At 39.5% G+C, this 24,856-nt stretch overlaps 1 protein-coding gene across 1 annotated transcript in view; it reads right to left on the bottom strand.

Annotated features, from left to right (window-relative positions):
• The window catches only part of LOC139732888 (two pore channel protein 1-like), an 80,528-nt gene that overhangs the window by 36,278 nt on the left and 19,394 nt on the right, over nt 1–24,856 (bottom strand). Inside the window, exons 5-11 of the mRNA XM_071643724.1 lie at nt 24,597–24,685; nt 20,255–20,348; nt 19,495–19,594; nt 15,992–16,108; nt 11,163–11,294; nt 10,660–10,810; nt 5,124–5,180 (exon numbers count right to left, since the gene is read on the bottom strand). Of these exons, the coding sequence (XP_071499825.1) occupies nt 5,124–5,180; nt 10,660–10,810; nt 11,163–11,294; nt 15,992–16,108; nt 19,495–19,594; nt 20,255–20,348; nt 24,597–24,685 (740 nt within the window). The remainder of the gene's footprint in view (nt 1–5,123; nt 5,181–10,659; nt 10,811–11,162; nt 11,295–15,991; nt 16,109–19,494; nt 19,595–20,254; nt 20,349–24,596; nt 24,686–24,856) is intronic.

The raw sequence follows: 24,856 nt of genomic DNA, 5'->3' as shown, positions 1-24,856 counted from the left end.
TTTCTTCACACACAAATATCTACACAATACGATTCATCCATTTGGCATCCTGGGGGGCGTTTCATCAACGAGTTCGTCGGAGTTTTCACCGACAAATTTGCTATCAGCCAATCAGACCATGGATTTCATTAGCTTTTGACAGTTGTCAGTATAAATCCTTGCGTCTGATTGGCTGATAGCAAATTCGTCGGTGAAAACTCAGACGAACTCGTTGATGAAACGCCCCCCTGGAGCTCACGTATCTACATTGTATCAACCTATCCAAGCCAGGGTGTATTGTCTACATTCTGGTCCAACTGATTACTCATTAAAATTTCCCTATACAAAATGATCGTTTGTGAAAAATTTCTTAGTCCAAATGAGTGTTCATGAAAATTCCCTTGGTCCAAATGATTGTTTGTGAAAAATTCCTAAATCCAAATGATTGTTTGTAAAAATATCCTTTGTCCTAATAATTGTTTGTAAAAATCTCCTTGTTCCAAATGATTTGTGTGTGTGTGTGTGTGTGAAAATTTCCTTGGTCCTAATGACTGTTTGTGAAAATTTCCTTGGTCTCAGTGATTGCTTGTGAAAATTTCCTTAGTCCCAACGATTGATCGTGAAAACTTCCCCAGTGATGAAAGGAATAGGAAAAGGAGGAAAATCGTTTTTATCACAAGTCCTTTCCAAAGAAATACAGATATTTTGAGCGAAACTGGACGAGGATGAGGATGAAGGGAGTGACATATCTTGTTCGTTAAAAGTGAAATGAGTGAAAATTTGTCATGTGGAAGATTATCACCAATCTAGCATGTCTTCCTCTGGATCAAAATAGCAGATCAGATCATTTCAGTGTGACACTGCTTGAACATACAAAAAGTATTCCTCCCCTTAATTTTAAAGGAACATAAAACCATTTCTTGATCCCTCCACACAAAAACAAAAACAACCAACCCCCCCCCCCCCAAAAAAAAAAAAAAAATTCTCCAAAATTTTTCTCTTGAGGTCACAAGCATTTTATGTGATTGTACACCCTCCTGGGTAGAAGGGCTTTATATTATCAGGAAAATTTACGGGGAAAAAAAGATTTTTACTTTTTAGGAGATTATTACAAGAAATTAGCAGTATAGCACAGACACCAGCAAAACTAGTAATTTGACTAAATAAGGTTGTTTTTTTTTTCTCCCCCAGATGGATTTCAATGTCAGGTAAAACTGACATACAAGTTTGTATCAAACAGTTTTGTAGTATTGTATATAAATGCATCAGTATGGGAGGCTGGCAAGGCTAGAATGCCAATGCTGCACTTGAACGCAATTTATGTGACTGCTTTTTTATTCAGCTGAACATTAGAAAAGCCATCACATCTAGTGTGCCAATATGTTCATGAAACCAGAATAACCTACGACCCTGTAATGACATACGTACATGTAAGAGTCTTCATATGTATTTGGAGGATGCTTGTCAGTCGTAACAGTCACAACTCATCGTAAAACATTCAATGATCGTAAGTAATCTTTGACCGGTAAATCTGTGTGTCCCATTTACGGCCCAGAAAACTAGATTCCTTTCTTAAGCTGGTACAGTGTACAGTTAGGTGATTTAAACCTTTCCTCAGAATAATACAGCTGGAAACTTCTTTATGAAGGAGGGAGATTTCCAGTAAATATTTTCAGACACCAAAGAAAAAAAAAAACGCCAACTGCTATTCTCAAAACAAAAGTGGAGCATATTCCCGAATGACAAGGGTTACTTTTTCATTTCTTTTTTAAAAACTCTGAGGTGCATCACCTATAAAATTTCATATGAGATGTTGAGAGACATTATCCTTTTCAACCATGCAAAAGTTTTTTAACATCTGCAAAGGGGATATAGAAACTTCCAAAAAAAAAAAGAAGCAAAACAAAGAGCAAAATAAAACATTGTACTTTCTATCCACCTATCACTGCACTAGGCTGTCTTGGGGCTCTGCAAATGTCTGCACAACTCTCTCTTCACAAGGCACTTTGATACGGCTTTCACGACAGACACGAATCAAATGTAATGGGACCATAGTGATGATCAATGTACTCAAGGTCTGAGTTCACTGGTATTTACTTGAACTCCCTATTTCATTTGGGCACGTAAACATTACTGGGTTTGCGGGGCTAATTAATTGAAAACACCCCAATTACTGTGACTGGGTTAGCCACTAGATATAGGCAGTCTAGAAATTTGCTCTTGTGTTTATTTTCGCCTTCTCTATTATGTTTCCTTCGTTAATGAGAGGGGGTTTTTCCCCACGTCACATCACAGCCTGACAATTTGTCTGGATTAGGATTGGCTAATCCCCTAATCCTCGCACCCGCATCAAATCCCGACCGGGAGGGATTAGCAATCCTTTCTTCTCTGCGCTCTCGTTTCCTCGCGGCAATCCTGTCTGTCTCCCTCTCTCAATGCAAATCCGCTAACCACCAACCCCCAATCTCACGAGACTCAGCTACCCATGAAAGATGTGCTCACGTCGACAGAGCACCCTCCCTCACTCTCGTCGATGAGACATTGGTGCACTGATGAATTCCCGCTCTACCAGCGGAATAAAAATTTACCTCTCTTTTTCGCGGCAGATCCTTGGAAGTGACTTTGAGAGAGTTCTAGCAGTTAAAGATTACCCAGAGGATCAACGCGTGTAAGTCAAAACCCATCACCTCAGATTACAATGTTTCTCCGAGCAACGCATATGATTACCGTCTGGTTTACAGACAAATGCTGGAATCTGTTTTCCCCCAAAACTAGCTTTTAATCACTTATCTCCCATCACTATCGCATCACTCGGGAGAGAGGATTTCCACTGTTTCTTGCATCTGATTGGGTGGAGGGAGATCCAACAAAACTCACAGCAGATTTAATAGAGGCTAAAACCTCTGGGACTGAGGAATGCTTTTTAGGCAATACGCAGCTATATCCAAATCACACGGTCTGTTGGAATTTGCTAACTTTCAAGCTACCAGCAAACATGGGATTAAATCTCTTCATTTCAAGTAATTATTAGTGACACAAAAGAGTACATTTGCTATATGTGACAGTGCACCTCAAAACAAACAAAAAGTCGCCAGACATGAATTTTAAGTTAAGATCATATTCTGAAAGAGCAGACCTTAAGCTTTAAAATGATGTATAACTCAAATCAAATGGACTCTCCTAACCTATCTAAATATTGGAAAGAAAGCAGAAACTCAGGAAAAGTGTGAACCAAGAAAAGAGGCTCTGAAGTACAGTGTCTATTCAAGCGCTTAATCTTTACCAAACCGTGCTGGCTGTGCAATGAATGGGACAAAAAACAGGAAGTAAACCACCAGAGTAACAACAATGAAAGGATTATCAGATTAAACTGAAATTAAGCATGCCTCATTAACACATTCTGTCCATAATTAATGCCAACTTTCAAAGCAGTAGCACTATCCTTTCAAAAGTTATTAGAGTCGAAGGTGAAGAGTGTGGACAAGGTTTTTTCAGAAGTGAAAAGGGATTCTAAAGACACACCTAATCACACTATTCTACCAAAAATGTTCAATATAAACTGCTAAAAAATACACTTTCCTGCCCGTTTTATGATACAAAATTTTAGCATAATGTAAAAGAAGACCCACTCTTTCAGAAAATATGAAAAAGTCAAGTTCGGCTAGGTTTACCTATTTCACTTATTTTCAGTCCTCACGCAAAATCAGTGTGTGCGACTTTATGTTCGTTTAGAGGTGCACGGTCACATATATCAGATGATGTGAAAAAAAAAACGGTACTTCACACCCCAGCATAGTCTTTGTGATGGGAAATGTTTATAAGACAAAGTATGTCTCAGAACTGTTTTAGACAGATGATTAGTCAGTATGATTGTATATTGAGTTATCACAGAATAGAAAGCAGACTAACCTACCAATGTACAATATATTGTACAATGAACAACTCTATTGAATCCTTGTCACAAACAACCATTTGTATCAAAGTAAGATTAATGTTGCAGTTGGCAGATTTTCACTGCAAATTCTGAATTTACACCATTTCGCCAGATTGACAAAAACATAATCAATACTGTTTAAAAGTTTTCAGCCTGTAGATATTCTTAACCCTAACTAGGCCGGGCTATTTACAACTGTAGGTAGATGATAGAGCCGGAGGGGGGGGGGCCTCCCAGGCCCCCCTCCGGATCTCGGCCGTCGACCGCGCGATCGCGACGAAAATTGGCACACGCATTGCCTATGATGTAATCTAAAGTACCATGAAGTTAATTTTTTCAAAAATTATCATTTACGCTAAATTATGCTAATTTATGCATAATGATGCATGAAATCAGACAATTTGGTATAAATCACTAAATAAAGCTCAAAACAGGCACATTTTTGGTGTGAATATTCTTTTTAGTGTCCTTAGCAAATGTAAGAGAAAAAAATTGCACAATCAGAAAAAATTTCCTAAGTATTTTATTGTTTTTTAAATTTCTTATGTATTTCTTTGTTTTTTCGACTTTATGTTTTTCATTGTTTTTTCGATGAAATTTGTCCGTGACATTGTTCCGAACAACAAAATGTGTTATTAATTGATTTTAATCAATAAACCCCCAAAATAATCATGCTTTTATGAAATTTGCCTGTAAACACAGTTTGCATTGAAATTGTACACAAATTCACGTTTTTGGGCAATTTTTGGTCTGACATGCACTTGCATATTTATGCGCAACTTCGGAACCGCGCACCCGGGCATCGCAAATTTGGTGTCAAAAGATGCGGGAAACTCAAAAGAAAAAAGTCATGAAACGTTGCGGCGATAGCTTCTCGCGATAGCGATACATCGCGCGAAACGTCGAGGGGGGGGGCCTCGGACCCCCCCCCCCCCCCCGGCCTAGTTAGGGTTAATAATTGATTTGTAAAAAATTCTCTTCCCTCAGAATATGACCCATTTGAACATGTTTCAGAAATTTAACAGCTGCCCATCCCCCATTTTTTTTTTTTTTACTTTCCAACACTGAGGTCTTTACATTGATGTTCCTAACTGTGTGGTGGTGGTGGTGATGAAAGTGGACAGAAACAGAAGAGACATGGGTGAGAAAGGAGGAAGAAAGAGTTGGGGGGGGGGGAGGAAAGGGCTAGGGAATAGGCACCGGCGCTCACCTGAGAACATGATCGTCTTGACAATGAAGACCAGGCCATTGATCGCAATGACGATGTCTGTGAGAAGAAAAAAACAAACAAACAATGGATTCGAAAGAATAGAGAAAGACACAGAACCAAAAATGTCACTGACTGGGTGTGGCACTCATCTGACATCTAGTGACACCAGTATCTATGACTTCTAGACATCAGTTGCATTAACCCTAACTTACCTGGGCTATTTAGCGAGCTTGAATTCCTGGGGGGGGGGGGAGGGGAGCCATTATGGCTCCCCCTTCAGATCTCGGCCGTTGATCGCGCGATCGCCGCAAAATTTTGCATGAACATACAATGTAAAGCCGGATGTAATCTACAAGATTGCTAAGTTAAATTTTCAAAAAATTTGCATTTTCTATTTAAATCCATTAATTATGAAAATATATGCAAAAAACCTCATTTTTGTCTGTAATTGGCTTATAAAAGCTTATGGAATGCTGATTTTTGGTGTAAATATTCCTAGTGACATTCAAAACATTTCTGTGTAAAAAAAAATTCAGTATCAAAATTGATTTCTTATGTTTTTTATTGTTTTATCAATTTTTTAAAATGTATTTCTTTGTTTTTTCGAACTTTTGTTTTTGTTGTTTTTTTCAACAGAATTTGTCATACACATTTTTTGAAGCATAATTATACTAAAATAAATTGATTTCAGCCATAGAAATTAAAAATATGAAACTTTATATGAATTAATTGAAAAAACACAATTTGTATTGACTTTGTACACAAAATCACGTTTTTGAGCAATTTGGGGGTTGACGAAAATTTTTTGAAGGAGCGTGGCTTCGGAACGGTATGCCCGGGTGCGACAAAATTGGTCTCAAAAGTTGCGCGAGACTTGAAAGTAAAAAGTCAGCGAGCGGCGCGGTCAAAAAATTTTGCGCGCCGGAATGGTCGCGGAATTTGTCGAGGGGGGGGGCCATTATGCCCCCCCCCCAGGTAAGTTAGGGTTAATGGAATGCACACCATGGAGAGTTTGTAGGATTCATAAAATGCCTCTCGCTTGATTTGAAACTTCCAACAAATTTGCCCAATCGAAGTACAGTGTAAACAGACATGTGTATCCAAACATCATAACCCACCCTTTCCCCTTTTCCACATTTTGATACTGGTATGATACTGCATGCAGAAAAATATAAATGTCCATGTCTCACTATGGTGCATATCAGTACAGGTAACTTTTCATGCCATAATTACACAACATTTACACAAATCTTGTTGCCTAAAAAGGAATTCTTACTATTTCTTAATACTCATACATGTATATGAAAAGGTAACAAAGGAGCACGCACTATATGTTGTTGCAAAAAAAAAAAAACACTTTTCACAAAATCTCAGCAAAAATACAGTACCAATGCACAGATGGTCTGCATGATATCACTGAGTTGCCAATGTACAGAGAGTTCCAAAGAAGCAACTTCCTAAACTCTTGACAAATGCATAACTCATGGAGGATTCACCCAAACACATTCTACTTTTTACTGGACCAGAATTCTTTAACACATTTTATTCACTGAACATGTTGGGGGCGCCGGTTCCATTTCGACCAACTTCATTTGTGAGAGCACACCATTGCTGGTTGTGAAAGCCGACACCTTTCGTCTACCAACCTTACAAACCCAGCCATCAAGCCCTAACCCCTCTTCTTACCCCCCAGCACCACAAGTGGGGAGGTGTTTACCCTTGCTAAGTGGTGGATTAACCTTTGGACACCTGCTGCTCTTAGCCCCTAAAACCAGAAGAAAGCACTGCACACCTATTCACACTAAACAGAAGAAGAAAGTAAATTCTTTTTCCCCCTCCAAAGAGTATAACCTTACCCATGAACATTGCAGTCACCGCCAAAACTGGATTCAAGTGATAATGTTCATGTGCGGATGATGATGATGACAATGAAGATAAAGCTGATAACCTCTCAATAATGTCTTAACACAAACTTCGTACTAAGGGTAACATTCAAAATCACCATAGCTATTTAACATGCACACTAAACATCATCACTATACTGATCCTCACCAGAGTACTACGAGTCTTTCTTATGATGGTGATGCCATAATGATCTTAGCGTTGCTTTTAAAAAACAAAAAATAAAAACCCTCAACAACAAAAATGCTGTCACAGACATGATACAATTAAAGTCTCTTTAATATTTTGAAAGCCATGTAGGTACAAAAACAAAAGTTATTCAAACTTTTCTCAAGATAAAGAATAGGCATCACCAATAAATAGAGCCTACATTGAGTTAAATGCATATCGTTGCAACTAATTTTCATATACAGAAAAAATATTAACTTTACAGCAAAGGCAAGTGGAATGCAGAGTACACAAGAACAGAGTAATATGACATCTGTACAAAATGACTTATTCTGTTTCTGCTAGCATCCATTTTTGTTTTTTTATTCAGTTGATTAAACTTCTAACATTCACTTTAAGCTGGTACCTAAATTTTTTTTTCCAGCTGAAAAGTTCAATAATTACGTTCAGATGCAAATGAAATGCATACATACATACACATTTGTACTTCCATTTCTATCTTTTATCTACACCCTATAATACAGATTTGAGCCAACTTGAAAGCCGAAGCTTATCAACCACGATAATGAAACTTGCGTGTAAGAGAGAGAGAGCTTCATCTTTTGTAGGGTTAGCCTGAGACAACCAAAATGGCATATCATCACTGTTCTTGTCTTCTCCTTTCTTCTTCTTCTTCCTTTTTTTCTCATGTGAAAAGGTTGAGGCGGAAAGCCGGGGCAGAAGCCACTTAATCTATCCTCAAATCCCGCCACTCTTAATAGTCCCCCATGGTCCGTCCGGCGAAAGGGGAGAGATAGAGACGAAGGGTGAGGGTAGGGGGGAGAAAGTACAGACGACACCGCCATATGTCGCTTCGCTTCCCAGCGACGTGCACTCTAAACATCACACTTACCTTCCCCATCCACCCCCACCCCCCTTCCTCTGCGAAGCTGCACATACAAACCTATGCTCCTTTTCCTTGTCCTTTTAGCTCTTCCGCTCTCCCTCGTCCTCCCCCAAACAATTGCCGCCGCGTCGTCCGTGGCGACATCTATCATCGCCGTTGCTCTTCCGTACCCACCTCCCTAACTCCCCCTTCTTATTGCTTCCTCTGGCCACTTCTAATTCCCCGCCTCGCGCTCTCTCGCAGGAAAACAACCAAAGTGAAACGTCTCCGAAATTGGGACTAAATATCCACAACGTCTCCGCCCTCATGTTGTTATTGTCTCTGCCTTTTCCTTCTTCTTCTTCTTCTTCTTTCTTCTTCTGTCATCATATTCGTGCCTAATTTTCATTACAGCACAGCCAACGACCGGCAGAAATCAAACATTGACGAAATGTGCGGAGGGATCGGGATTGTTTGGGGGATTGTTTTTTCGAAGATTAATATTCGCCTTGGGGGGTGGGAAGGTAGCATTATTTTTTTTCCCCCATCTTTATTTCTTTCTTTTTTCTCCTCGGCTTGCATGCCATTTGAGGTGTTACACCACCTGTTAGCAAAAGGACAGACAAAAAGTTGCGGCCTCGGACACTCTCTTGATGGTTACTTGCTGACAGTTCCTCTCAGTGCCGTCTCCATGGGCATGAAGAGTCTATCTGGGACACAAAACATCATCTGAAACTGGCATGGACTTTTGTTTGGTACAGGCATGACCACTGCACTTTTCCCATTTCTCTTGCCCTCCCGCCCCCCCCTTTTTTTTTTTCAAGTGAACTTAAAAAGACATGGAAGATATATACCTATACATTCTTTGTCCTGGCATAACTAAAAGGACCACCTTGTACAAAACGAAAACAGAAGTTGGACGTGGAATTTGTTTTCTAAGGAGAAGTCAACCTGAAAAGGAAGACAAAAGAAGAAGAGGAGGAGTAGGAGAAGAAGGAAGAGGATGTAGAAGAAGAAGAAGAAGAAGAAGAAGAAGAAGAAGAAGAAGAAGAAGAAGAAGAAGAAGAAGAAGAAGAAGAAGAAGAAGAAGAAGAAGGAGGAGGAGGAGGAGAAGGAGGAGAAGAAGAAGAAGTAGAAGAAGTGAAGAAGTAGAAGAAGAAGAAGAGAAGAAGAAGTCAAAGAAGAAGAAGATGATGATGATAAAGATGATGAGGAAGAAGAGAAAAAGAAGAGTGATGACAAACAGTTGTACAAACAGTGACATTTGGGTACAGACATGGACAGATCAGAAACACCAAGATCTCTAAAGATGCATTGGACGTGAGAACACATACTGGAACATGTGTCCGGGCATAAACACATCCAAAGAGTCATGCATCACCAAAGGGGCAACGCCATATGGGCCGGACAGCGAGACAACCAACATGGAATTGTATGACTGGTTCTATGCTCTTTGAATGACCAGTCGGCAAAACGGGACAGTCAGGCATAATTAATCCATGAGGTGTCAGATAACCATAATCCTCATATCTGTGTTGGTTGGTGTCATATTTTTATATAACTATATAATTTTCAACATTCATTCCTGGTTTTTCACAAGGCAAAAAATTTAATGAAACTTTAACAAATTCCAACTAATCTTTGTCAAATAGAGGATATGGAGTCAGATTCAGCACTGCCATCACACACTGTGAACAAGATAATCATTTTCTGTAGCAAGACGCCCTAAGAGTGAACAGGTTATTAAACCAACATTTTGTCCAATCTGTATTTTTGTTACTGCACACCCTGTGTGCGTGCACACAAAATCACAACATGTTTAAATCCACTACCGTATCAATCACTGCTAATGCTCTCCTGCTGAAAAGTGAGATTTGGAATGGCAACGACCTACCACAAATCTGGCACCAGCCACTGACATACCTACCACAAATACTCCTCTTCAGGGCTGATGACAATACCAAGTCAAAATCAAGAAGGAACACAACAAATCTATTTGGGAGATACCTGTGTATCCCAATAATAAGTGATAATTCTTTTTTATACTAATTTTGTCAGATCTTGAAGAAGTTCATCTTTCAGGCAGCATACTGTAGAATCAGGAAGACTTGGTACATGTATGTCTTGATTTTGTATCTGCATTGTGAATTCAATACTTATTCCTCACAGTCTATGAAAGAAAAAGGGATTCTCATACACTGTTGGGCACTCTTTTATTGGGTTGCTTCTCTGCAATCTCTAGGTGTGCTTGGCGTGTGTGTGCTTAGTACATCAGTCTCGAGGATGTACTAATGAAAATGGCCAAATAAATTCAAACAGCAGCAACAACAACAACAATGCTAGTCTTTTCTCAAGACAATCAAAGTACATTGTAATCAGAGATTTAGAGTGATTTTAGGGTAAGGAAAGCCAGCCTGCAATCTTTCATCATGTTTGGGTGTTTTGATTGTTGTGTTTTTGGTTTCGTTGTTGTTGTTTTTGTGTGTGTGTGTGTTTTGTTCTGTTTTGTTTATTTTGTTTTGTTGTTTGTTTGTTTTGAAATTGTTGTTTGTTTGTTTGTTTTTTTGAGGGGGGAGGAGGATATGAAACTTTAGGACTTACAGACAATGGCAGCAAATATTCTTGACATGACCATACGTTGGAGGAGCCTGAAGGGGAGATCCAGGGGGCTGAGGAGGGACTCGAACCACAGCCGCTGCTCCTTCTCTGATTTCCACTTCAGCCGGGATACCTCAAAGATATTATGGAACTCCTGTGATGAAGAAGGGATGCGGGAGAAGATAGGCATCACTGATTAAGGGAGGGGGTGGGGATGTTGCTAGGATACTTGGTAAGTTTTTCATATATGCCTACAATCTTTTAACCCGAGCAAGTCCTGGGAGTAATTTTGGTGAAGAAATTATCATTTCCTCATTGCTGCATTGGCAACTCTGAATTAATTTGCATATCTCATACTGGAAAATGATTAGGTAGATCCGCCTGATTTTTTTTTTCATTCAAGCTGCACAAAATTGGAAAATAATCACAGAAATTTGTCAATTTGAGGGAAAACAGGATTTCTAACTTTCTAACTCTAACGGCATAGAACCCTATCTCGTGCTCACCTGCAGGTCCAGTTTCCCCGTGCCACTCGTATTTAATGTCTTGAACATGAGGAGGACATCCCGTTTGCTTTTGCGCGGTGCGTAGTACTTCAGAACCCCTTCGAAGTGAGGGAAGGTCACTTTACCCGGATGCTGAGTGAGAGATAAAAATAAAAAGTGAGAGAAAATCATTATGTAACTCTCAAATACACCACTGCTTGATTCATACCACATTTCTGGTGTTAAAAGACCCAGCAGCTTGGGAATTCGTGCAACGGGAAGGCTGGCATTACTTGGATATATTCTGAGAATCCTCGTAACAAATCATGTACAGCTTCGTCACTGATCTCTACATATTGTAAGTACACACAGCGCCAGAGAATCTCAACTGGAGTTGACCTTAACTGATGAGTCTCATCAAGCACAATATTTATATGATAGACTCTCATGACCATTAAGTAGTTTGTTGGGGGGGGGGGGTTTGCCCCAGAGTGCAAAATTTCTTTATATTTCATTGTTTTTCAAATTAGCCTTGAGATCACAAAATACCAGAGTGACAAAGTGGTTTCTCCAGCCCCATGCTAAGTTTCCTCTACATTATAGTAAGAGTCAACTCCACTGTACTGCAAGGTGAGATTTTGCCTATTTGCAAAGCCTGACACTAGCAACAAACATTGAAAGGGGACTTTACCTCAAATGTACATGGATTCAGTGAAGGCAGTGATATTAGTATCAGATGTCTGTGAAGTTAGAAGAAAATTGGATGATCAGCTCAAAGGTCATGAATTCGAAAGTGTTGGTTAAATCTATGTGCTGTCATTGCTTGATAAGAAGACTTCAACAATTTGTGACATCACAATATCGTAACAATATAACAAAGAGAATTTCCCCAAATTTCATTGTTTCTATAAAAGAAAAGTGCACATTCGTAACATAGGTTATTTACTGATAATATCATTCCTCCTGCTTTCTGAAAGAGGTATGATAAACCTCAAGTGCTCTTTCATTATGCTAGAAAATGAAAATTTGTTGAATGGCCTTCAATGGCAAACCTGGTGACATATCCCTTAATATCCACAGGCATCTTCATTCTATGTCTCTCTAGAAAAGATGAGAGTGAAAAAAAAGAGAAAAAGAAAGTGATTTGTTTGCAAAATACCTTGAAAGCCCAAAGCCAAATGTTTGCCGTATGCCCTATTAGTTGTGAGCCTGCTGTGATTGTTCAAATCCCTTAATGGCGGAATCCAAAGGGGGTTTTAAAGTCACTTTAATGGGTGGCACTGAGTGACGTGGGGGGGGGGGGGGGGAAGGGGGACAAGAAAGCCAGTAGAGAGATATGTGATGGGATAGGGATGCTTCGCGGTGATGACACGCCCTTCACCGATCTTTTTCACCGCTTTCAACGCTCTCCCAGTGCTTCTTTGCATCCCCTGAGTGTCTCGAACGAGTGCCAGGATTAACGCAGGATCAGCAGCATGCCTTGACAACCACCGATTTCGTGATTGGTGGGTGAAAATTGGATGTGTCGTTATGGGATCAGTGTGTATGTGTGTATTTTGTAAACTGTCTGTATATTTGTGTGTGAACATTTTTTTTTTTTTTTTTTTTGGGGGGGGGGGGGGTACTTTGCTGTTGCTGCAGCTGTTTTCATTTCTGTTTTGTTCTGTTTTTTATTTTGTTTTCTATACCCTGTCTCTGATTGCTGGAAATTCAGTAAAGATTTCCCAGTATTGCAAAGTGAGCATATAATTTATCTCCTACATTTGATATGGCATATTTAATACTCTGGATCTTCACACATACTGACTGGTTAATCTCGACTGTGTATGGAAACACTGACCTATCCATATAGGCCTGTTTTAGAACAAAGTACTCCGCAAAAAGCCAAGGGGGAAAAAAAAATCATATCATCAGGCACGAGGTAGCTGTGTCAAAGAAAGCCTGCTGAAGTTCAACGACCTACAGTGTGTACACATATATGAGACCAAAGTACAGAGTGCAAATGTACCCACTAAGGTACAACTGTATGATGTTATCAACCATATATTACAGGTGATTTAAGCCAACAAACTCCTATAAAAATTCTATTGGGAATATCAAAATTTTGCTAGGCATGGGGTTAAGTTGCAGGAATAATGCTAGAGTTGGCCATAGCATCTCAAGTGCAGAGCAAAGGGGGGGGGGGGGGGGGAGGGGATTACAACATAAAAGTGCTGTTGAAGTTACATTGGAATACAATGCACTCCCATTATTGTTATAGCAAATTCTAGTTATAATGAAATAAGAATTCAGGCTGTAACATTATCTACTCTATGTCTTTTTTATCGTTTATTTGTTCAGTTATAACGAAATTTCGATATAGCAAAACTGCCAGTACCAAGCACTTTGTTATAAAGGAGTCTACTGTATGGGGAAAATAACATGTTGGTTGATTTCATCGCCCCTGACAAGATGCTTTACATGAATATATTACAGTACTGGCACAGGCATGATCAAGATATGCGTGATTCCTGTGAGTCTTTGAATCGTTTTCTTTTGTGAGCCAGCGATTTGCACAGGATCAGCAGTGTTATTAGCTACTGTTGTACTGTATAAGCTGTTATTTTCGCGCACAGATATTTTCGCTGATGAGCAGGTCACAGGCATTTTCGCGAGATGTTGCTTTCGCGAATTGACACTGAGGTTTGCAAGTGCACTGGTAGCCTATAGCGCATGGCAACATTTTCGCGTGTGGTTACATTCGCGGTCCAACAGTGATTCGCAAAATTCGCGAAAATTAAACCCTCGCAAAAATAATGATAGCTTACACAGTACGCTGCAATCTGAAGTATCTTTCATCAGTGTGTACTGGAAGCACAGAAAGTATGAAAAGACTATCAAGACGCACACATGGATTATGTGTGGGATCGGTTCAACTGTAATAATTTGTTTGTTCATGAAAGACAACCTGCTGGTGTTCTGATCACCAAATCTTCAATTTATAGCAGTTGACTTTATATCTTAAGCTCGTACTTTCATACACTTGCATGTCTCCTGGAATATACAGGTATGTACATTTTTCGCATGTGATCATGATAGGAGTATGAACATAAATAAATAGAATAATCTTGGCAGAGAGGAGTCAGTATTGAAGAGATAGTATATGGTGTAGCTCTTTGTGAATGATAAAACTTGGATAGACTGATTTATACATTTAAAAAAAAAAATTACCATATACTCATGCTTTTGCCAAATTCCTTTAATAGCCAACTTCTGCAAAACTTTGTCCTCCTATTAGGAGTCCTTGTTGCCAGGTTATGATAAGACTTCATGAATTGGAATCAAGGATGCCACTTATCCTCTGGTGATTTCATGTCAAGAACAGAAATTTATTGAAGACATATGTGCTATAGGTCAATAGTAGACTCTAGATGCTGACATTGTCACATCTTCCACTTGCAAATGTGGTTGTGCCTAATATCATTCACTGTTTCATAAATGTGTATGAAACTTTAAAAGTTCCTCCACTTTCTTGTCTTAGGTCCAATTTTGGTGAAACCTCTACCATTCTCTGTGTCTGATTTTGACTCCCTTTCATATCGAGACCAACTTGAACGTGTTGTGGCATCGCACTTTAAGGACGCCACCCGATACCAGCGCTCTTGCAAAGAGGCTCGTCATAATCTGCCACTGATGAGGAGTCAGATCACCGCCAATCATTCCCCGCTCCCGTCCGTCAGCCGTCGCATCGGAGGGGATAAGCGCAGCGGCTAAACTTAGGAAATGAGACAGTCGTAACTCGAGAGCGCCTCGTCTTAATGCAATTACGTCTGACGATGTATCGCGGAAGACAAGTGCGAGGGATACCGCGCCGAAGAGAGAGTCTGGAAGACTCTCCTCGTGTTTTTCTTCATCACTATACGCGCTTTCTGCTACAATCTATGAGATGATCCACGATTCCAGCAATACAAAGGGGATTCAACAAATCGCATCAAATAAGTCCCAATAATCACGGTTACGACATCTGATGACAAGCGATCAGAGTAATGTTTGTAGCAAGCAGATCTCTTGTGCAAAATCTTGTGCAAAAGTGCCACACTAGCTCGGTAGAAGTCAACTTACACATTACTTCAGGAAAGCTGTCTTGAAGACTATGTTTTCAAGTAAAACTACAGTACCTCATGCATCTGTCAGAAGAATCTATGACATATATCTCAATTTTCCCTGTCATTTTCTTTGAGAGAACATGAAAACACAATCCGTAACATCTTGAACATACACCTGCATGTATCTCTCCCATTAATTGTCCTTTATGATACTTGGCCAATCTTAGGGTGCTTCTAAAATGTAATGCACTGGATTGAATGTGGTACCGGTGGAGAGAACACTATGTTAAATATAGATGGTGGTCCAACTGACAAAAACACCACTGGTGGTACCATTAGTGAAAACAGTAATGGTGGTATTATTAATGAAAACACTAATGGTGGTACAATTGATGAAAACATAAATGGTGGCACTGTTGATGAGGACAAAAACAGTGGTACCATGCATTATTAGGAAAACACCATTAGTGGTACCACTGATCAGAACACAAATGGTGGTGCCACTGATAAGATGAATGGTGATGGCGATATAAATCGTGGTACCATTGGTGAGAACACCAAGAGTGGTACCATTGATGAGAACACCAATGGTGGTACCATTGTTCAGAACATATATTGTGATACACACCACTGGTGAGAGCACCAGTGATGGTACATTGTACCGCTGAGGATAACATCAATAGTGGTATGATAGGTGAGAACACCGGTGGTGGTACCATTGGTGAGATGAAGAAAGGAGGTAAAATGACGGTGATCATAACTTACTCTTCTACTGCACAGGAGCCTGAAGGCTTTGCTGGTTGCTATTCTCTTGTGCAGCATCAGCTTCTTGAACTTGTTCTTCTCTATTCCAGTGAAAGTGTCGTAGACAACAGCCAGTAGCTACAGATGAGTAAAAAAATCAACAACCGAATACATGATTAAATATCATGCCTCTTGAAACTGGAAGAACATCAGAGGAAAGACTGGTAGCCAACCTCTTCTTTGCTTGACAATATAAAGTCTGCTTGTTTCAAAATTTCCAATCCCCCCCCCCTCCCTGCACACACACACACACACACACACACACACACCTTGTGACAATCCTAGACGATTCAAGATGTACCACAATCTTTTATAGCCCTTCAATACTTTTCTACAGATATACTATTATTATTATTATTATTCATTCGGCATTTGCAAAACAATACAAGTGATAACAGAGAAACAGAATAAACAAACAAAACACAAGAAAACAAAGTGTCAGGCTTTCCCTGTTGAGCTTCCCGAAGGAGCCGGGTTGGAAAAAAGCAATCAAAATCACTATGACCCTTGGGCCTCTCCAACCAAGTTATTACGGTTATTGTATTGTTGAAGCGTCAACGATTCAATCTTGTATGTGATATTCATCATATAAAAAACATAGTTTGAACTTCAAAAGGCTTACAATAAAACTTTTCTGTGTCTTGAATTGATTTGCTATCAGTACGAGGTGCACATAAGTTGACTTCTTCATGTTTAGTGCGCTCTTTTTTTAATGAAAAGCTTCTAACTTGTTAATGACAAAATTTTTGACATGTTTGCACATTGCACATTGACAGCACAGACTTGCATCATGCAGAAATATGAAACGAACCAGATCAGAGCAAATCATGGCATTGCTCAGAACAGGGGGAAAATTGAAGTTTTTCATATATTTCATGCTTAAGTACTAAAAAAAAAAAAACAACAACAACAAAGACATAATGATAAAGCTGATTTGCTGTTTAAAATGCTGTCTGTCCAATCTCCAAGAGATTTCATTCACTCATAGGACATTTCCACATCCTGTCCAAACATTCCTAAATGGTTAATACGAAAGTGCAAACGAGTGGGGGGCATCCCCCAATTGCATTTGCACCGCGAAGACACATCCTGCCCAATCCCCCGCTCTACACCTGCTCAAAATTTTCTGCCCCTGTCTTCCATTTCCTGGTATAGCAATGTCACTACAATAGCACCCCTCCCCCTCCCTCTCTTTAAAGTAAGCCCTGACAGCCAATATAACTACCCTTGCGAATAAACCCACTCCTCTGCACCTCATATCAAGTGCTTAACAGTCCCTGTGATACCTACACTGTAACAAGAGGAGGAAACTGCATGTGCTTCAGATGGTATCAATTTGTCATCACCCTTTGTTACTGCAGCCTCAAAAAAAAAGAAAAATGATAGAAGAGCAAAGTGATTGCTCAACAATAACCTAAGGGCATACCTGGAATAATTTTTGCTGGCAGATTCCCCTTCCCCCATCTTTTTTTGTGGATCTCATTTCTTCTCTACAAAATTCTTCTCTTGGGGTCTGGCACGGTGAAATAGAATCATGACTAAACCTCCCACAATGGACCAGTCCTGTTTCCTCTTGGTAGCATGCTTGGTTTGACAGCTACGTTTCACTTTTGAACTCTCGCAAAAATTGTCCTGGTTCTGCTTCCACGTACTGAGCTTGCAACTCTGACATCAATTTTATGTTCTGTCTTTTTCTTTTTGGAGGAGTTCATTTAAAATCTAGATCTCTTTATGCTCACATGGGGATATTCTACCACAACTGTGTTCTACTATCTCTATTATTTCAAAAAAAAGTGCTGTGGCTTTTGGATTTTACATAACTATTCTCAAACATAATTAGCATCTGAAAAATTTTAGTCCTAAAACTGTAATATCAATAGAGTACTGTAATTCTATGAGTCCACAGTAGTACAGAAACATTGCGTGTGGATAGTAATTGATCGCGGTAACCCACTGTATCTATCAGCCTGGAATATAACTTCTTTGACTCATGACCCAATCTTTGCGCTTGCTGTGGTTGTTTCTTTGTAGTTCACCTATCTTGATATACCACAAAAAAAAAGCTGAACACAGTATTACCAAACTAGAAATATCACTGAAGGTGATTAATACCCCCGCCCCGTGACGACAGTCTTACCCAAGGAATGATCTTTCCTTGATCTTCTGCCATTTAAATGCCGTTACCATGGCAACGCAGCTTCCGACACGTCCAAAAAATATGTCTTGCACATCTTCCCACCAAGACTATTGTGTGTGCCACATTTCATAAGCTTTTGTCAAAAACTGAGGAAGTAGTTCAATCCGCAAGATCTTTCCTTGATCTTCCGCCATTAATATGCCGTTACCATGGCAACGCAGCTTCCGACACGTCCGAAAAATATGTCTTCCACATCTTCCCACCAAGATCAAGGTGTGTGCCACATTTCATAAGCTTTGGTCAAATGACTGAGGAAGTAGTTAAATCCGCAAGATCTTTCCTTGATCTTCTGCCATTAATATGCCGTTACCATGGCAACGTACTTTCGGGTACTGTCAAAAAATGCGTCTTGCACATCTACAACCAAAGGCACACATCTGTACCAAGTTTCATGGAAATTGGGCAAAAACTGAGGAAGTAGTTTGCAACACAAAATTTTCCATCATTTTGGCTCATAATATGTGAGCTGTTACCATGGCAACATACTTTTTGTCACTGTCAAGAAATGTGTCATGCTGACCTATATCCTAAGACAAACATTCAATATGAATTCCATGAGAATTTGAAGAACACTGATGAAGCAGTTTTGCCATGAAGCATTTTGCCCTATATTTTACCAATAACATGCCGTTACCATGGCAATGCACTTTTTGCCACTGCGGAAATATGTGTCTTGCACATTAACATATTCAGATGAACATCTGTACCTACTTTCATAAAAATTGATCAAAAACTGTGGGAGGAGTTCGCACACAAGATTTGTACCCATTTTTGCCCATAATATGCCGTTACCATGGCAACGTACTTTTGGGTACTGTCAAAAAATACGTCTTGCACATCTACAACCCAAGGCACACATCTGTGCCAAGTTTTATGGGAATCGGTTGAAAACTGAGGAAGTAGTTCGCGACGCAAGATTTGCAACGGACCGACCGCCCGACCGTCCGCTGATTCCTATATACCCCCTTCAAACTTCGTTTGGCGGGGGTATAAAAATATAATAACAAAACAAAGTGGCTCTGAAACTGTGGCAATAGTGGCATTTGTGTGCATTTCAATTTCGCAAAGCCAAGATTCATGAAATTAAAATGCACACAAAGTCCTTGTCTACACTATGCATGCATTATATGCCAGTGGCAATTCGCGAAAATTTCATGCCACAAAAATATCTTACATTACAGTATGTTCAACAGGCTTTCTTTCACTACAGTTGTTGTTCGCAAGAGTACAACAAATTTTCTCGCTCATATCCCACACACACACTCACCAGGTTTATGAGGAAGTAGAGCTCGAGAACGAGAAAGACGATAAAGAAGATTGCAGAGAGCGGGTTGTGGTTGTAAGCCGGCATCATGACATCTGGAAAGCTGTAAAGAATCAATTGGACAGGAAAAAAATGAGCAATATTTGTACCTTTCTGGATTGGTTCAGCACATTCACACTCACACAAAAAAAAATAATAAAATGAAAGAAAATGGGGATCCCAGTTTTGTTCTGATTAATTCTCTAGTGCAATCGTTTTTTCTTAAATAGGCCTACACGAAAGAGCTCTAGTAATGCATGGATTGACAACTTCACGGGTTATCACTGCTGTGAAAGTAGCAATTCGTCGGGTGCCCGTGCATTGGCCGTTAATGCAATACAATTTGTATTGCGTTAACGGCCAATGCACGGGCACCCGACCAATTGCCCTGCAACAAAATTGTACTACACTAATTATACTCATAGACAATGATCCTCAACATTATCATTTCAGTTAAATTTTCAAAACTTGTAATACTTTGTACAATTCCATTAACAATCAAGATAGTCTTAGACTTTCCATGCAATTTCTACAATTATTATGCTTAATAGCACAGTACCTATCATATGCAATACAACACTGTATATTCCTCACAGACATTTATATTGCCATGGATGAAGCAACTGACTACAATACACATTGTGTATACATATTAAATAAATACATCACTGAAATTTTATCATATTCACAGGACATCAACCCCAATCAAAGTCATTCCACTTACTTTGCCGTTGTCATTAAAACAAAGAGATTTACGAAGCTGTCCTGCAGCGTCTGGAAATAGATGTCATCCTCAACTGTAACAAATAAGTAGAATCCTGAAAGAAAGATGTAAAAAGTGCATGGAAGATAGGTAAGAATATATCACAAACTGCATTTCGGTCAAAAGAGTGATTAAGTTTTGAAGCGTGACATTACTGACGTACACACACACACACACACACACACACACACTAACACACAGTCAAAGGAAACCCGGCATTTGTGTGTGGGTAGATTTTGTTTGGTTACAAATAGAGGGTGTACTTGAGAGAGACAAATATTTTGGGGCAAAATTTGAATATAATTTGAATATTACGCAGGACTGTGAGGTTAGGGCACGGTTGTACAGAAGCACATGAGTGAGAGTGAGGAGTTGCATTTGAGCAGTGCTGGCGAGAGGTTGCTGGGGACAGGTTGAAGCACTAAAGAGCAGAGCCTGACCATCCCGAAGACATTTGGCTGCAATGCTTGGTGCTATCCCCATGGACACCGCCTGCCTGACCTCATGAAAAGTAAAAGTGACGAAGAAGCTGAAAGTTTGCAAACATTTCCAGATTGATAACAGATCACAGATGAGTGCAGAGAAGGAGAATATAAGTCTCACAGGATTAGTGTTTGCAATGTTCCGGAAGATAACTGAGCCAGAAAGAATATTGGCCTGATAGTGAGTAAGTTTTAATAATCTTGTGTTAGTGAAGAAGTACTGTATTGTAATGCAAACACCAAAAGGCACGTGACAGTCGTTGAGAAGGAGAAAGGACAGGGGTTTCCTTGTGGCTGTAACGATAATCCCTTGGTATCGTGTGGCTGCTCCATTGTTCTCCTAGCCTGATACTCATAGGTAATAAGTACTGTATACGCTGTTATTTTTGCGTACAGATATTTCCGCGAATAACGAGGTCAGAGACATTTTCGCGCAATGTTGTTTGATGATTACATTAATGCTCTATTAACACAGTGCACGGAGACATTTTCGGGTGTTGTTAAATTCGCAATCCAACTGTGATTCGCGAAATTCGCAAAAATCAAACCCTCACGAAAATAACAGCTTATACAGTACAATACACACACAAAGATCGATGAAGAATTGTTTTATATCGATCGAGAAACTAGTGTTACAAGAAGGTATGTTTTGTTTTGTGAAATTATGCTCCCTTAGTACTAAAGTGGAAGAGAGTAGATTTTATGCATAGGAAATGAACAGTAGCCAGCATAAGCTCGTCTAGAAAGGAGTATGTATTGAAGTATTAGGCACTTTGTGAGGGTTTGTTCGAAAGAGAGACCCAAAGTAACCGTGTCATCAATAATAGCTGACTGGTACAGTTATTCATATTACATGAAGATGCTAGTTCATATGTAAGGGGGAAAATAACCCGATGATCTGGTGTATACCGAAATGAAAAGTGAACAATAATTACCTCCCTTTGTGGAAGTCACTGCACTAGATTCCATAACACCATAAGAGTATATGAAACCTGAAGAAAATAAGAGTTGTGCTGTTTTGATGACTGTATTCTACATTGTAACAGCACAGTGAGAGTAGATAAAAGGATATGATAGAGTACTGAGTATGAGGAATTCCCCGTGAGATGTGTATTGTGAGGAAAGATTCTTTGCTTCATTTTATAGCCATTATCCAGAGTCAGATTCAATCCAGACACTACATATCCGAGATCTATCCAGAGTCGGATACAGTCCAGACATCCAGTATCAGAGGTCCAGCCGCAGACACAGGCAGACACCTCCGAACCAGACAGCTATATTGTACTGTAAAACACGATATTTTCGCGACATGAAATTTTCGGGAATTGGAGCCGACGGCCTTTTTCGGGGCATGAAATTTTCGTGAGTTGCCTCTAACATTCAATGCATGATAGTGTAGACAGGAACTTCCATGTTCATTTTAATTTTGTGAATCTTGGCTCTCGCGAAATTAAAATGCACGCAAACATTCCTTGTTTTACAGTACTCGCGAATCCGCCGACAATGTGTATCCAACAACACAACTGATAATGCCTGTCAACACCACAATGCACTGCTGGAAACGGGCATCAGCCTCCTTGCACGAACCGGCTATCTAACGCCAGTATCCAGCTTTGCTCGAAGGGAAGTCATCGAGCGGCTATCCGCATCATGGAATTGCATACATGTACAATGTATATGTAGGGACTTCGTACACTGGGGATTCTCTGAATTGAAATGCATGTGCTTTACTTAGGGATATTGCTGGCAGGGTATAAGAACTGGTGAAGAATTTAGTCTGCTTTTGTTTTCTCCTTTCTTTCTTTCTTTTTTTGTGTTTTTTTTTTGGGGGGGGGTTGGGGGGGGGGCCCGAAAGAGAGCTTTTGGTGTGATTGTACAATCTGGGAACAGAAGATCCCACATTTCACTGACGGAAGTCAATTAAAGGGGTCAGATGACATGAATTTGATTTCACACCGTAATCTATTGAGTATTTTATTGCAGTCGTTCTCCCCGAAACCCTTTGACACAAAAACACAAATAAATCAAAATTGCACGCAGCAAGAAACATACAACTCATATCAATCATACAGCCCAGTGTGAACTGAAAACAATGTTGTAGTATCATGTGGAACTGTTAATTCCAGACTTCACATTGCTTTATTGTTCCAAAATTGTGGGGTTTTTTTTTTTTTTTTTTGGGGGGGGGGCAAGAAAAAATCATATTGTAACAAGTCATTTTAATGAATGATATGATTGATATACTGTACTGCATGTGTCAACATGATACTTTTATAACTTGTAACTCTTTGCATCATGAAACTGGAAATTAATTGGATTAAAGAAGAAATCAATTCCGTGGTACTACCATGCATGTACAGTCAAGAGTATGTGATAATGAGAAAAGTGGTTTCAAGTTGGTGAATGTATCACGTATGCTCATTGCTATGTGTATACATGAATGGATGTGAGATTCACTTTCAAACAAATTGATAACACAGCAATGCCAGTTGGCCATTAAAACTTGTTGCATCTTGATTGGAGAGCTCTTTAACACAAGAAATAAATCAAATATGAATATTGCCATCTGTCCAGTTTGTGCCAATTACATATTTGCTTCCACCTAATTCAATGTTGCACATGTTTTATCAGGAGGGTTGACAAACACACCAGCACAGGCCAAATGAAGTACTACACTACATTAAAAAAAAGAAGAGAGAAATAAATAAACAGTTGAGCTCATTACAAGAAAACAATGCACACGAAAAAAGCAATGTCCTGTGTATCTGCATGCTTGTGCACTGTCTTCAGTCTGTGTATGTAATACCAGAGTACCCTTTGCATCACACATCAAACACTAGGCAAAAAGCAGAAAGGAAAGGCAGCTGCCAAAGGGGTTTGCCAGAAAAATCATCAACTTCACCCAGAAAATCTCCTCCACAGGCTAATTAAATTCATAATAAATCTACATGACAAATTTTATGTATTCTGGGTATCAATTCATGCAACTCTCTAGAAGTTTTGTGCCGCAGACATTGTTTTCTTTTTCTTCTCTTTTTCTTTTTTATATTCCTCGATATTATATGTATATTTCCCTCATTCATAAATTGTAAGTCCTTTCAATTATAATCATCAAGTAAGAATTTATCTCATATCAACATCTGGGAATCTACACCATACAAGCAATGCTTTTATGCAGATTCCTCATATTTCACATTTTATTGTCTTAAATACTGTACTTGACAATTCACCCATGCATTTTTTTTTCTCTTTATGGTTTATTTGTTGAAATGTGGAATACAAAACAATAAAAACAAACAAACAAACAATTCTGAAATCTTACTTGTCTTTGCTAGCAGAGCTGTGGTCACATGGCTGCCACAATTTGTACACGATACCCAGGTATTTGTACATATTATCAGCACAAATACAGTAGATTCATCGAGTATGGTAAGAAGCACTCTCTAAACCCTAATGGTGGGCCAACTTAAAACAGGGCCAAAGACAGATATCCATCAAAGAAACAGTTGCATCTTCATGGAAGTACACGTTGTATTGGCACACCATGGCTGACAACACCTGCTACTAAGTCTTACTTTCCAATACACTGCTTCTGGGCCCTGTTGCATAAAGCTATCATCGATGGTAACTTTACAATCAACTCTGCCATCAGTGGTAACCATCAGAGATTTCGTGGGTCTGATTGGCCATGGAATAGTGTTGCTATTAAAGGTAGATACCATTGACTATAGAGTTACCACAATTTTATGCAAAGGGGCCCAGGTGGATGCTCATCTTTGAAAATGTGCAGTAGTGTCGCTTTATAAACTGAGGGTACTTGCCTAGTATTGAGAATATGATCATGAAGTATGCAAGTAGAAAGAGCATCTCCATGATTGGCGGTAGAGACTGGATCATCTGGCGAAGAACTCTGGGATATTACAAACAAACAGAGAAACAAAACAAGAACAAATGAGGAAGTCACTTCACAGTCAGGCATGAGAAGCGCAAGTTTGAAACACTGCCCTCTTTAAACAGCATTGATCCCAATCAAAGTTGGAACCGGAATGGTATGTGTAGCATTTTGGCCTAAACAAACAAA

Source organism: Diadema antillarum, unplaced genomic scaffold (assembly GCF_040938485.1).
Source record: "Diadema antillarum isolate AM-2024a unplaced genomic scaffold, OU_Dant_1.0 seq00000454_RagTag, whole genome shotgun sequence".
Lineage (NCBI taxonomy): Eukaryota > Metazoa > Echinodermata > Echinoidea > Diadematoida > Diadematidae > Diadema > Diadema antillarum.
Note: the sequence above shows the minus strand (reverse complement) of the source record. Positions and strands in the feature narration are given on the sequence as shown.